Source organism: Telopea speciosissima, chromosome 4, assembly GCF_018873765.1.
Source record: "Telopea speciosissima isolate NSW1024214 ecotype Mountain lineage chromosome 4, Tspe_v1, whole genome shotgun sequence".
Taxonomy (NCBI): Eukaryota; Viridiplantae; Streptophyta; class Magnoliopsida; order Proteales; family Proteaceae; genus Telopea; species Telopea speciosissima.
Genome location: NC_057919.1, coordinates 31,395,956 through 31,410,663, shown reverse-complemented (window position 1 = coordinate 31,410,663; position 14,708 = coordinate 31,395,956). Strand labels below are relative to the sequence as shown.

The 14,708-nt window shown below is 41.9% G+C and overlaps 1 protein-coding gene across 5 annotated transcripts; it reads left to right on the top strand.

Annotated features, from left to right (window-relative positions):
* Positions 1 to 11,058: 11,058 nt before the first annotated feature.
* On the top strand, positions 11,059 to 14,395 carry LOC122660407 (CBL-interacting serine/threonine-protein kinase 21-like). 5 transcript variants are annotated; one of them, XM_043855706.1, is made up of 14 exons: positions 11,059 to 11,412; positions 11,553 to 11,615; positions 11,870 to 11,941; positions 12,031 to 12,138; positions 12,256 to 12,327; positions 12,420 to 12,473; positions 12,636 to 12,761; positions 12,834 to 12,923; positions 13,081 to 13,203; positions 13,283 to 13,384; positions 13,481 to 13,600; positions 13,652 to 13,735; positions 13,823 to 13,897; positions 13,986 to 14,331. In XM_043855706.1, the coding sequence occupies exons 1-14, from the start codon at positions 11,248 to 11,250 to the stop codon at positions 14,148 to 14,150; spliced, it is 1,419 nt and encodes a 472-aa protein (XP_043711641.1). In that variant the 5' UTR covers positions 11,059 to 11,247; the 3' UTR covers positions 14,151 to 14,331. The 5 variants fall into 5 exon arrangements, with proteins under 5 accessions (XP_043711641.1, XP_043711645.1, XP_043711642.1 ...); XM_043855707.1 differs by having other exon boundaries at positions 11,060 to 11,412; positions 13,081 to 13,197; positions 13,280 to 13,384; XM_043855708.1 differs by having other exon boundaries at positions 11,061 to 11,412; positions 13,670 to 13,735.
* The last annotated feature ends 313 nt before the right edge of the window (positions 14,396 to 14,708 follow it).

Below are 14,708 nucleotides of genomic sequence, written 5' to 3'. Positions count from 1 at the left end.
GCACGGTTTGGTGCCGAAAACATAGTCGAAGAGTCTCTGTCCTTTGAGATAAGGGATGAGCTGGGTCTTCCAATAAACAAAGTTCTTATATGATAGCTTGATAGAAAGGTAATGGTGGGAGCCATGAGAACCAGACGTGGAAGAAGAGAGTAGAGGAGCGGAAGTAACCACGGCTGTGGTAGAAGCGGGTGGAGGTGAATCCGACATGGATGCTTGCTCAGTTTAGCAAGAAAAAAAAAAAAAAAAAAAAAGAAGAGAAGAATTAGAGGTGAAGTTGCTCGACAACTCTGATACCATATTAGAATTAGAATTCTAGTTTCATTGATTGATTATGATAGGTTACAATGCAAATATATAAATGTAGAAGAAGATAGGAGAAGTGCAAAACACATGTACAAACATTGGTCGGTGAGATAAGATAAGAGACATCCATGTTGTTGGTGGTTGAGGTAATGAAGATAGGAGACTTCATGTAAGAGACATCCATGCTAGTGGTGGTTGAGATAATTAAGATAGGAGACTTCATGTGTGAGTGGAGGTTGATATCACATGGATCTCATGTGCAGATAGGATTCGATTGATAATGGGGGAGGTCAAGAATTTTGTCCATAACGTTTTTGCTAAGTTCATCAAGTGATCACATCCAATTGTTATATTATCTCATAAATTTGGAGCGAGTGAGCTAGAGTGAGAAATTTACAGCGAGTGAGCTAGAGTGGTGGGCGGCGATAGTGCTTGCGGTGGAGGGTTTCAGTTAGGAGAGAGGGGTTTCAGCGAGGGTTTGTGGGAAGGGTTGGGGGGTTTTTTAATGGTCAGTGTTATGATCACAAGGGTTGAGGGCTTGTTCCATTCAAGGCTTGCTTCGTCTTCTCCGACGACTACAAATCACCATAACAACTATAGTAGAGTGGAGGGTGGAGGGTTTGTTTAACGATGAAAAGGAAAGTACCATTTACTATGGCCAAAGGGTAAATGACTCACTTCACTAACCTTAAAGGTTAGTTTAGGCATTTAGAAATTTTTTAACTCATGACATCCTCACTAAATGGTGACTGACTAAGAGACAGTGGCTAGACAGTGGCTACTTGTAAGAAATCGTAAAATGTGAGGGGTGTTTAAGTAATTTCTTAAAAAATTAGGGGTATCAAGCAATCTGGCCATAGTTCATGGGGTGTACAAGTAATTTTCTCTTTATTTTATATAAAGGGTTATAGAAATTCTATAGCACTATGGCAAGTGAAGTGGATTTTCACTATCACTTTTTTGCCCACACTTTTTATTCATGTTGTTCAATTTTAGAGGGTGGCTATAGGAATTTTACACACAATAGAATATTATACCAAAACCTATGTGGACGGGGGTGTGTGGGGTTGGGGGGTTTGAGGGCTAACCTGGTGTGCGGCCTCACCCCAACCAGCGACAGGGAGAGGCATCCGGACCCACCCGTGGTGTGGTGGCTTAGCTTGGGGGGGGGGGGGGGGGGGGGGGGGGGGGGGCCGTGGGCGAAGTGTTCGGGGTCATGGGTAATAAACCATGACGAGGGGAAAAGTAAGTTCTAGCCTCAAGACTTATTAATTATTCTTCCCTTGGTAACCTCGAAGTGCAGGTCCGGGCTTGAACCGCTCGAGCTATTTCATGAGAGAAGGGAATAATTTAAGTTCGGGTCCCGCGTACCTTTAGGAAGTACATTGGGACTTATACCCATCTCTTATGAACCCATCTAAGAATGGGCTTTTCCCTAATTAAGGTTGTGGGCAGGCCCATTTAACCTATTGACCCAATGATGGGTTATTCCATCCACTTACCCACATAGGGCTAATGGGTTGACCCATTAGGCCTCATGACCCATTTGTCTAGAGGTACCCAAATACCCATTTATTATAAATGAGTCCATGAGGGAGAGAGAGAACATTACTTCTCCTTCATCATTCTCTTCTACCCTAAATCGTGGAGGAGAGAAAGAGGAGAGAAAGAGGAGAGAAAGGGGAAGAGGAAGGTGAAGAGGCTTGGAGGAAGGTGGAGACCCCATCTCTTGGGCCATAAATCGTGGAGCTCTCTCATCTTGGGGGTAGGTAAGCTATTGAAGCTTCTTCCTTCTTCTATTTTGGATTTTAAAGGGGTTGGGTAATGGGAGAGATTGACCTAGATCTCTCTTGGAACCTAGGGAGTCGATGGAGCATTAAAGCCCAAGCTATGGTGGAGTTATTTCACTCCATTATGAGCTCTAATGTAAGGGTTCTCATTGCCATTTGAGAGATTTAAGGTTGGACCCTAATGAGCTTAGAATGGTGTTCCCTAGAAGTTCTTGTGCTTTAAAACCACTTGAAAATGGGGTCCTTGGAGGGAATCCTTCGATTTTGGACTGAAGGTGTGAGGGTTTACATGTGGTTTTGAGACTGCAAGAAACCACCACAGAAATTACCTTCCCAGAAGGATTACTGTGAAGGTCGGATTTACACTCGGTTTGAGTTTTACGAAACCACATCGCATCCGACCTTGACTAAAATTATCCTGAGCCTGTGAAGCTCGGATTTACACTCGGTTTCGTTTTAAAAACCACATACTATCCGACCTTGACTAAAGCTGTCCGAACCCCGGTTTCCTAGGATTTACATGTGGTTGCGGAATTTGGGCATGAAACCACTCCACTGCAACCACTTTGTTTAAAACCTTATACTTAAGTGATTATGGGAGACCTTTTGGGGATCCTTTCCTTCGCTCGTTTAACCTTATTTCACTCTTTGTTTAGGTTAATATATTCATCTTGTGGCTTATTGCTTGATCGAGGCGACAGAGATAATCTTGGTGCTTGGCGTATACGTTGTGAGTGGGTTTGGTCGTTTGGGCTGTTATTATTGTGTGCATTATATATTATGTAATCATTATAATTAATAAGCATGTTTGCGCATATTGCATACTCTTATATACAATTGTTATAATGTTGATCGGTAATGTTGTACCTTGATGGGTCTCGGTGCGGTGGGTACAGTCTCGGAACCCCAACACTATATACATTTATGAAGAAATTATGTTGAATGTCATGTTGAATGTATGCGCCGTGCGTCTTTGTGTTCTTCACTCCCCTCCCTCTCCTTCTCTGCTTATAGGTCTCCCAGCCACACCTTCGTCGATCCCAATGGCATAGGCCTCCCACTTTAGGAATACATAGCCAATATCTCTACTGGAACCGACCCTCGCCCCTCCTCAACAGGCTCCGGCTACCTCTGCCTCTCCCTCTCCGTCCATCCCAACCCCGACCAACCCCACCCCTGCCCTTTGCCCCCCCTCGAACTGCTCTTTTATTAGTTTACCCTTCTGGGGAAATGGCCGGTTATTCATACTTGAGTCCCAACCCACAATCGTTTGATCTACTCGCATCAATGATAACAGGTATTTCGCCTCTGTCTCTGAAAAACGGAAACCACTTAAGAAATTTTTTTTTTACACCCTAACATGGTTTTCAAACGTTCTAGTTGGGTATTTAAAAAGGAAAATAGGAGAAATATTACAAGAAGAAAATCCAATCAAGAACAATACCAATGAGATTGCAAACTCCATCAAAAGACTTTAAACAACCAACCACAAAGTCGAAAAAAGTAAAAATAAAGAGTGCATCGGTGATCCAGATTCATGAAACTCAAAAACACGGATAAATAACAGACCTGAATCTCACTTCAATCAAGGGCAGGATCAGAACATAAAACCTTAGTTAAAGGACATCCCGGACCACCCTTCCGGTCACCGTTTCTATAACTGATCCGCTATGCCCAATTCACATGACCCTATGCTTCATCCCTACCCTCTCTGAACTTAACGTATTGTGACCATTTCACTTAAATATATCACGAAAAAAGAGGATTTACACAATTTCTTTAAGCATTATTTTTAGTAAAACCAATATCTCTAGTATCTCACAATAAAATTTCCTATTACCATTTATCATAGTTGTAGGAAGCATGCACTGCATTTTGATTGCAGAAAGGGAGAGGGAGGGAGAGGAAGAGCCGAAGGGGATGATTACCAAAACACCCTGATTCTCTGCCCTTGCTCCACCTCTGATTGCATTGAATTTAGAGGCCTGGGAGTCGCAGTGGAGGAGATAGAAAGCTAGAGGACATGGGAAGGGCATCGGAGAGGGAGAGGAGATCGGAGGAGGTAGGGATTTGATACAGTGATTTATTTAAAATGAATGGGCAAAACTACCCTTGTACTCCCGTCCAGCAAAAACCAACTTATAAGGATAAATAAAAAAAGGGAAAATTACACTGCCACCCCCTAAGGTTTGTACTAAATACAGAACGACCCCCTATGTTTCTAAATTATACAGCCACACCCCCTAAATTCCCACTCCGTTAGTTAGGTGTTACAATGTTGGTTAAGTCTACCCTCAAATGACTAATATACCCTTCAGGGTGAACTTACCATTTTGCCCATAGGGCATCATCCCTAACTTCACAACCCCCACTTCCCTTGTTACTCGAATCAGGGTGGTTTCATCCATCTTCCCTCTGAGGTAAACCCAAATATCCCTCTTGCTGCTCTCCGGCGCCCTCTCGAGCGTCGATTGTACACTCTCTGGGACACAGAAGGCGGAATCAACACATTCTCCACGGGTTGGCAGGGATGCCGGTATCTAACTCCAAATGTCTGCAATATAATCGATCTCTTTAAGAACTCCAGAATCCCATCTGCGATCCCTTCGTCCTCCTTCAGAATCCAAGACATGTTGCTTCTGATTAATCGAATGTCATTCGAGATTCTGGAAAACCCTTTTAAAATTTTAAAAATAAAATCAAAAGTAGCTTTTGGACTCATCATAGCATGAAAACAAGCTCTGTAATCGGTGGGAAGCATCAAAACATGATCAGCCCCACCACTTCGATTCTAGAGGTGTGGGAGGATTAATTCCATCCTTTCTGGGCTTTCCAAGTTTCTAAATTTTGAATAACTTAAGTAAGGAAAGTAGCGAAATAGGAATGAGGGGGTGAGACTGCAAGTCGATGTGGATGTGCGAGGTCCGCGAGCAAGCCCCAGCAAGCCTCACCTACAAAGCTAATGTTGTAGCTCTATGTGTTACCTGTGACCGTGATATTCACTCAGCAAACTCACTCGTACGCCTACACGAACGATTCCCAGTAGTGCCCTTCTTCGAACCCGCCGCCTCAGTCGTCAAGTCCAATACAGTTAACCTTCTCATCCCCAACAAATCTAACGGCGACGATGACGATGACCTCAACAATGGCTATGGTGACGGAGAAGAAGCTGAAGCCGCTTCTTGTTACCATCTTCTTCTTTCAGTCGCCCATCCCAGAGAAGCTGGTTACATCGACTTGCAGTCTCACCGCTATTCTCAAATCACATTGTCATAAGCATCTATAGAAACGAAAGAGACACTGAAGTGGAAGAGGGGGTTGTGAAGTTAGGGATGATGCCCTTTGGGCAAAATGGTAAGTTCACCTTGAAGGGGTATATTAGTCATTTGAGGGTAGACTTAACCAACATTGTAACACCTAATTAACGGAGTGGGAATTTAGGGGGTGTGGTTGTATAATTTAGAAACATAGGGGATCGCTCTGTATTTAGTACAAACCTCAGGGAGTGGTAGTGTAATTTTCCTATAAAAAAAATAGTGAAGTAAATTGCTTCACTCTATAGTAACGAATAGAAAGACCCTTATACGAATCCCAAGACCCCTAATAATCTAAGAAGACAAATATTATCCCAAGAAATAAGACTCAATTTTATTGTGAGTTTAAGCCTTACGAATCCCAAACCCTAATGATCTAAGGACCTAAATAAATTAAGATAGAGTTTAGAAATTTTGTGATGTTCAACTCTTCCACGTCCCAAGCAATCTGTGGCAATGGGACTTTATCCTCCTATGACCTATGGTGGACCACCACCTAAATATTATTGATCATCATATAAATTATGTATGACTCTCTCTCTTTCTTAATCCGACAAAACACGGCTTTAAAGGCCAAACGTTTAGGCTATTGGGGACATGGAATGTGTGCCTGCGTAGGACCTCAATGCTTTAAATGAAGTGGCCTGAAACCATAGGGATGAGGATTAGTTTGTATTAGAATCTCATTTGGTGCGGCAACTTAATCGTTTGTTAAATCAGATGGAAATAATTTGGCAGCAGAAATCGAGGACGAATTTGATTATTTATGGGGACCAAAACTCCAAGTTTTTCCCATCAAGAGGAGGGCAAGGAATTATATCAGAGGGCTTCATCATCAGAGCCTTTATTTTACTAACAGGCCTATCTTGGGTAATATTGTTATTGAGCACTTTAAAAGCATTTTTACGTCTTCCTCTCCTGTGCTAGACGACAATTATTTCAGGCATATTACTGGAAGGGTGTCTTCTATTGACAATGCGGCATTACTGGCCCCAATTACTGAGGATCTGATATATAGAATAGTTATGAAGATGCCTGCAGCTAAATCACTGGGCCAGGATGGATTTTCGGGCATGTTTTACCAGAACTCCTGGGCTGTTGTGGGGCCGGATATTGTGAAGATGGTACAACACTTCTTCCTTGAAGGTACCTTTGCTGCGCATATTAACCGCACCTTTATTACTCTCATTCCTAAGGTCCAGCTCCCTTATTCCATTGGTGATTTTCGGCCAATCAGTTTGTGCAATTTTGTATATAAAATCATCTCGAGAATTATTGTGGATAGGTTGAGGCCGATTTTGCACAAGATCATCTCCTTCAATCAGAATAGTTTTATCGAAGGACGTCATATATAGGATATAATGTACTCATCTATCACGAACTAATGCATAAAATTCGTGCTCAGAAACGAGGGCGCTTGGGACTCATGGCAGTAAAGCTTGACATGAGTAAACCCTATGATAGACTGGAGTGGACCTTCCTCAAGAGAGCCTTGTATCATTATGGGTTTCATCCTACATAGATTGACCGAATTATGTTCTGTGTTGAATCGACTCAATTATCGATCTTGCTCAATGGTTCTCCTCTGGAGTTCTTTTCTCCTGAAAGAGGGCTTCGGCAAGGGGATCCCCTCTCACCTTATCTTTTTGTTCTGTGTGCTGAGGTGCTTTCTACGCACTTGAAAGCTGCTCTGGCATAGAGTACCATAAAGGGCATTAAAATCTCTAGAGCTGGGGAAAATATATTCCATATGGCCTTTGCAGATGACTTTATTCTTTTTGGTCAAGCTAATGCCAGGGAGGTCCGAATGCTCACTACTACCTTGGAAGACTATTGTTCAAAATCAGGTCGGAGCATTAATCTAGCTAAGTCCAAAGCTCATTACAGTCTTATGGTTAATGCTTCTCTGAAAAGGGATCTCTCCAGTCGCTTTAATATTAGACCAACTTCAGAATTGGACATCTATCTCGGGATCCCCCTCATTGCAGGGAAGCTTCGAAAGGGGCACTATACTTCTTAGTGCAGAGGGTAAATGCTAAGCTTCTATCATGGAAATCCAGGTTTCTCAGCCCTACTGGCAAGCAAGTGCTCATCCAATCTTCCTTGTCTACGATGCCTAGCTACTATATGTCCAATTTTTGGCTCCCGAGCTCTATCCATCATCAGCTTGACTCTGTTTATAGGAAATTCTTTTGGGCCAATGGTGACAAGTCTTTGGTTCCAACTATTGGCTGGGACGTTATTTGTCAGCCCAAACGGAATGGTGGTTTGAATTTGAAGCGCTCTGAACCGTTCAATCTGGCTTTGCTCATGAAGAAAGCGTGGGAACTTCTTACACCACAGAACTCCTTTTGGGGTAAGGAGATCAAGTGTAAATGCTTCCCTCACACAGATTTCATGCATGCTTCAACTCCCTCGACGGCGTCGTGGGGGTGGAAGTCTCTTATCAAGGCAAGATCTCTTTTACAGCATGGCCTCTTCTTCCAGGTCGGGACGGACTTAGTATTAATCCCTGGTCGGATTACTGGATCCGTAATCATAGGCTTGGAAGGGCTCCTTTTCCTCTTCCTCGGTCTGCTCCAACTCTGGTTTCTCAACTGATTGATCCTTCTACCCATTCGTGGAAGGAGGATGTTATCCTTCGGTGGTGGCCTTTAGACATTGCGATTAGTATTCTATCCATCCCTCTTTCAATGACTATGAGGGCGGATAATTATATTTGGCTCTATACATCTATAGGTACTTTCTCGATATCCTTGGCTTATAGACTTGCGATCAGTGATGGGTTGCAACCTGATAACTTGGTATGGTTGAAGATGTGGCATGTTCACATGGCACCCAAAACGCTTTTCTTCATTTGGAAGCTGCTTCATGGTTGACTGCCTACGGTGGACCACCTCAGCAGTAGATTGGCGAACCTTCCGACGCACTGTCAGCGATGTGGGGAGCAAAACCTGAACCCGAATCACCTATTTATTTCGTGCCCATTTTCTCAGGCTATCTGGGCTTGTATGCACCCGAACCCTATCGATGGCTGGACGAGTATCAAAGCTGATTTGTTACACGCTGTGGACAACATAGGCAGGGCAGCAACTTCTCAGAGTAACTGTAACTTGAATTTGCCTGTTGTCTTTAGTACTTTATGGCACATTTGAGTGTCCTATCTCTCCTACACTTTCAAACGGTCACTCTCTACTCCAGAAGCAATTGTTTTCAAGGCAACTCGTTGGGTCTAGAAATTCAAGGTTGAGCCGGCCCATACAGCTAGAAGGGAGAGATCGGCTAGGTGGACTCCACCAGCTACAGGATTTGTTAAATTTAATGATGACGGTGCTAGTTGAGGTAATCCTAGATGGTTTGGTATTGGTGGTGTTGGACGCGACAGTGATGGTAGATTTCTCTTCGGGTTTGCTAAGGGCATTGGAGTTACTTATCCTTGTGTTGTGGAAGCTCTTGCAGTTTGTTATGCGCTCTTCATCAGCAGGCATAGAGGTCTCTGGAGCATTTGTGTAGAATCTGATAATCTGCTAGTGGTGTCTATTCTTCAGAAGGCGGTTTGTACGACTCCGTGGTGCCTGCGGTTTATTATTGAGGACTGCTTTGCTCTCTGTGCTTCCTTTGACTATGTGCTTTTCTCCCACTCCTTAAGAGAGGGGAACTTCTGTGTTGATGCCCTAGCTAAAGCTGGTTCTTTGAGCCAGGGTGATGGCTTCTGGAACTCAGTCCCCCCCCCCCCCTTTTCTTTGCCCCCTTTTGTACTCTGAGGCCTATGGGGTCCTCTTTCCCCGTGGGTTTAGATAATAAAGTTTATTATCAAAAAAAAAAAAAAAAAAAAACAACGTAGGACCTCATGTGCATCTCGACACACACACGATCAGCCATTGGATGTTTCACTGGGCACTCCCTAGGCGCTTGGATCTCAGGAGAGAAACCACATCGGAAACAAACGGATTCAAACTGGATAACCAAAGATAACTCTGTCACAATCCCAATGATAGGGATTCCATCCCAATCAGGGTGAAACATGTGATGAAAGCAATAACCCCACCAGACTTGGTCACTGGTAGCGATCTTCTTCTGCTCTATAATACCATTTCTGTTCCTATTGAACGGTAGCTACCATGTTTTCATGTGCGCATACCCGCCATGTTTGAAAATGTTCTTTTCTTATTGTTTTATTATGAAACAAGCTCCACATTCGCATTTTTTTTTTACCAGAAAGGAAGAAGAAAAAAAAACAAAAGGGTTTGCACTTTGGAAGTGGTCCTACGCTTTCCTCAATAATACTACTTCTATGAAAAAAAATCCAAAGTAAATCACTTTGGTCAATCCCTTCGTGCTTCGCCCGCCCTATCGATCCACGTGCTGTCAGGTAGGTGTAACTCTATGGATTTGGCTCCTGTCCTGCAGTGGCGGGAGCTGGAGCATCCAACCTAGCAAAACCACCTGAAAATAGGGGGTGGGGTGGTCATTTCACATGTGGGGCCCAGGTGGAACCCACCTGTGAAATGACCACCCCACCCCTATTTTTGCTGTGGTTTTGCTGGGTTGGACGCTCCAGCTCCCGCCACTGCAGGACAGGAGCCTTTTCTTAACTTCTAGGTGATTGCAGCTGAAGCAACTGTTGGGGTTACCTATCCAACTGTCTTTGCTGTTGGTGGAATTGGATATCAATCCAACGAGTTACTCTTAACAAAGTGCAGTTTGCAGATCGTAACATAGGCATCCAATCAACCCTAAATCGAGTTAACCGTATTGGGGATAAGTCCCGGTCTAGAATTAGGGCAGCCTATTTACGCTTTGCCTCTTCTATACGATTTTGTCCGTAAATCCAAGTGTGGTAGTATCAGGGTGGTGCGCTTTGGATGATTCCTCCGTCCCATCATATAAATCAGAATCTGGATCCGGATGCGTTGTAGATAATCATAATAATATTCCAAAAATAGATAGAAGAGCGGCAAAGATAAAAGGAACATTGTAATCTTAATGATCAAACTATTAACAATAAATCGACGAATAAAGATGAGGCAAGTTCATCACAACTGTAGTTGTGTAAACTTAAATCAAAATTTTAAATGAAGTTATCACAAACAAGAAATTTTTTACTAATAAATTAACAACTGTTAATATTAAATTTATGTATATAATAATGTTTAGAACGAGATTGCATTAATTAAACTGGTAATAACTCAGTCTACCACCTAGTGAGGATAACTGATTAAATTGATACTTTTTCTTTCCTGGAAGGTTGGTAAAGGGGTAGGAAGAGTGGCTGGGAAAGTTTAAAATAATCCTATTTTTTGCCTTTTGTACTTGTCAATTCTGATAAGTATCAATAAAATAATCCATTTGTTTGCTAAGTAAAATTCCCAAATGTATATATGGTGAGTAGAGAGTGGTACTAGTTGAAACCTTCCATTCAAATCACACGTTCCCTGTCTTCTCAACTAACTGTCACCCTTCTTCTTCTCAGGCAATAGTAATCAAGGAACCCAACTCAAATCAAACTCTCTTTCTTTATCAGCTCAAACCTTTAATTTGGTTACATTACACGTACACGCAGGAATCAAAATCAAAAGTTTTGGCTTTCAAACTTGATAACCATATAATTTCTAGTTGGGTTCAGCAATTCTACACACACTTCCAAGGCCAAAGTCAAAGGCAAGGAGTTTGGAAGGAGATCAAGATCTGCATACAAAGGAGAAACTTAGAATCCATTTCTAGCTACTTCAGTTTGCAGGATTAAGCAGAAAATAATAGGAAGAACAGGCAAAGGAATTGGGATTAGCGGTAGGGTGACGGAGGAGAAGAAAGAGCGATACCTTCAGGAAAGTCTGTTGATGGGTTTTGCAGCTACCACTATTGGAAAATACCAGCTTGGTAAAACCATTGGTGAAGGTACCTTTGCCAAGGTTAAACTGGCTTTGGACACAGTTACACGGCAGCATGTTGCAGTCAAGATCATCGATAAGCAGATGGTCATGGAAAACAAGTTAATGGAACAGGTAAATTACCAAGTCATCATTGCTCCATGCCTCCATCTTGTTTCAGTTAGTGGCTCTCTAGCACCTGGGATCTGGCCTCTTTGATCCACATTCAGTATTCTATGTTATTCAAAACTTAGCAAATCTACCTTGTTTTTCAGGTAAAGAGAGAGATAAGTACAATGAAGCTACTGCATCACCCCAGCATTGTCCGAATTTACGAGGTTTGTTCAGAGGTTTTGGTTGATAAGACAGTATCTGTGGTCCATCCTTGTTCTTGATCATCCCCCCCCCCCCCCCCCAATCGTAGTAATGCAAATTAAACCTAGGATAGCACAGCAGTTGTACAAAGTTCAATTATAAGAGCAGACAAAGGAGGACTACAGCCCTCAGGGAGGAGCATTTCCGCTGCATTTTTTTTGGGGAATTGACTTTCATTTTTCAGGAATCATAATCTATGTTGAATTTTCATTTACAGGTTACTGCTACCAAGACCAAAATCTACATAATAATGGAATATGTGCCAGGAGGCCAACTCTCAGACAAGTTGGTAGTTTTCTTCTCTTTAAACCTCTGAAATATAAGAATGGGGTTCTAAATTGCATGTTATCAAACTGTTTGCTTTCGCTTCTCTGCCAGTCATATATCCAAAAATTCGACGAACGAGAAGCTAGGAAATACTTCCAGCAGTTGATTGATGCGGTGGACTACTGTCATAGCAGGGGTGTTTATCACAGAGATCTGAAAGTCCGACTCTCAACTCCATTAATAGAATCACCTCTTATCTTTCAGTGATGCTCTTCAAAGGCTGAAAAGTTAGAAAATAATGAACCTAACCTGGATATCATTGCATGATCTAAACAGCCAGAAAACCTGCTGTTGGATGGAAAAGGAAATTTGAAAGTCTCAGACTTCGGACTCAGTGCCTTGCGGAAGGTAAGAACAAATATGTAATTTCATATGATCTTTATCTAATCAGAGTCCTTAGACATAACTTCAAAGAGGAACTGGCAAATTCAAATGAACAGCCCGGGGACTTGCTATCCACCGCTTGCGGCTCTCCATGCTATGTAGCTCCTGAGGTAAGCAGAGATATCAGCCTTCTGAATATCATAAACTTTCCTGCGTCTTGTTTGAGGAAAATTTGAATTTGTTGACATAGAAAGCAGTTCAAATCCTTAATACAATAGAACAAAATTGGACTTTCTCAACCCCAAGACTGGTGTTCACTTTGTTGTTGACAGGTAATTGCCTACAAGAAGTACGATGGAGCATCTGCAGATATTTGGTCATGTGGAGTAATCTTGTTCGAATTACTTGCTGGTCGTCTACCCTTTGATGACCGAAACCTAATGAACTTATACAGAAAGGTAAGTTTCTAGAGAGATTAGATTATTTGTATGCAAATGTCGACAATGCTAATATATTTATTGGTACAAAAGATATCCAGAACTGAGTACACATGTCCAGAGTGGTTTACAGCAAGCCAAAGGAAACTACTTTTCAGGATCCTTGAGCCAATGCCTAAACGGGTAAATCAACAAACTATTCCTCCTGAAAAACATGTTCAGTTGATATTACCTATGCGAGTGACTTCCTCATTTCTCACTATAATGAACCATTCCTCCGAAAAAACACATGTTCAGTTGATATGAACTATGCACGTAACTTCCTCATTTCTCACTATAGCGGATGACAGTAGCAGAGATTCTACAAGATGAGTGGTTCCAAACTAGCTATGAGCCTTCTGGAGGAATTGAATACGAAATCAGCTTGGCTAATGTTGCAGCATTTGATGGGATTGGTGTAAGGGCACTGGAATCTCGCTAGAGTTTCATCCTAACATGATAGACACTCATTATCTGATTCAGACTCAAAATCAATGCAGAGAAAGAACCAAAGAGGGATGCCCAAATCCTCAAGTTTCATCAATGCTTTCCAGCTTATAGCAATGTCTAGTGACCTTGATTTGTCGGGTCTCTTTGAAAATCAGGTAACTGCCAATATCTGATAGAGCTCAAAAATTCAGTCATACACACTCCCCCTATTCTTCCAATTCCTAATTTTGTGTGAGCATTCTCTCTTCAAGGATGAGGACAAACAGAGAACAAGGTTTGGTTCCAAGCATCCAATTAATGAGACCATAGAGAAAATTGAAGTTGCTGCAAAAGATGTCAGTCTCTCAGTTGAAAGAATGAACATTTCAAAGGTAATTTACACAATTTCCGTCATGTTCAAACAGGATTCTTTCATATTTAAGCAGTTCTTCGAATTTCAGGTGAAAATTCATCAGAAACAAAAGTTGATGAGTTGTCCTAGATCATATTTCAACCTATCAGCTGAGGTAAAATAAATCTCTATATTCGTCCTGCAACATAAAACAGTTGAGTGTCCCCACTGTATGGTCTCATAAACAGTATTATCGAATTAGGTGATCGAGGTGACACCCACACATTGTGTGATACAAATATCAAAATCCGCAGGGGAGCTCCGAGTGTACAATGAGGTAACAAACCCCTTGCATAGCGGATTGTTTGTATGGATGCAATTCGTAAAATGTACTAACTAACTGCTAATCGGACAAAAATCGCCAGTTCTGCAAAAGCTTATCAAATCTGCTGATCGAGAACTCCAGTGAAAGATCCGAATCAAATATGCCCAGCGCAACCATTATTGATGATCGTAAACAGAGTGAATGTAGTTCAGAATGGGAAGAGAACAAGAAGGATGAAGAACCTTGTGGCTACAATACCTCCTGACAAACTGGTCTCTCTTCAGCTCAATCCTTACTGATTATGATTCCAGACAGTTCATAGAAAACAAAGATGTATATTGCATAGCGGCGGAACAACCCATTCTTCAAATTAGAGCATTGAAGCAACATGAGAGAGAGAATACTAAGGATGGCTATACGTATTCAAGATCGAGATTCTTTTTTTATTAAACCAAAGGAAGCTGTTTGCATAGTTCTTCGCTTGCTCCTATAATTTTGACATCTTGTAAAATTTAATTTTAGGATATAAGAAGTAAATTTTTCTTCCGGGCATTTGAATGTCTAAATCTCTGAAGATCTCCCTGAAATATTTCCAAAATGATAGCTCGATGCGGAGTCCTGATAATGATGTAGTCACTTGTATAGACTCAAGAAATAATGTGTAGAGGTTTTTTCTGTTCAGCAATTAATACTTCACATTTTCCCAAGGGGTACAGATTTCAAGCCCACAAGAAGTCCATGATATCCTCTGGCAACACTTAAACCCATGTATACAAATGGACCGTCTCAGGTTGTATCAAAATGTATCGGCCGATATGGACCG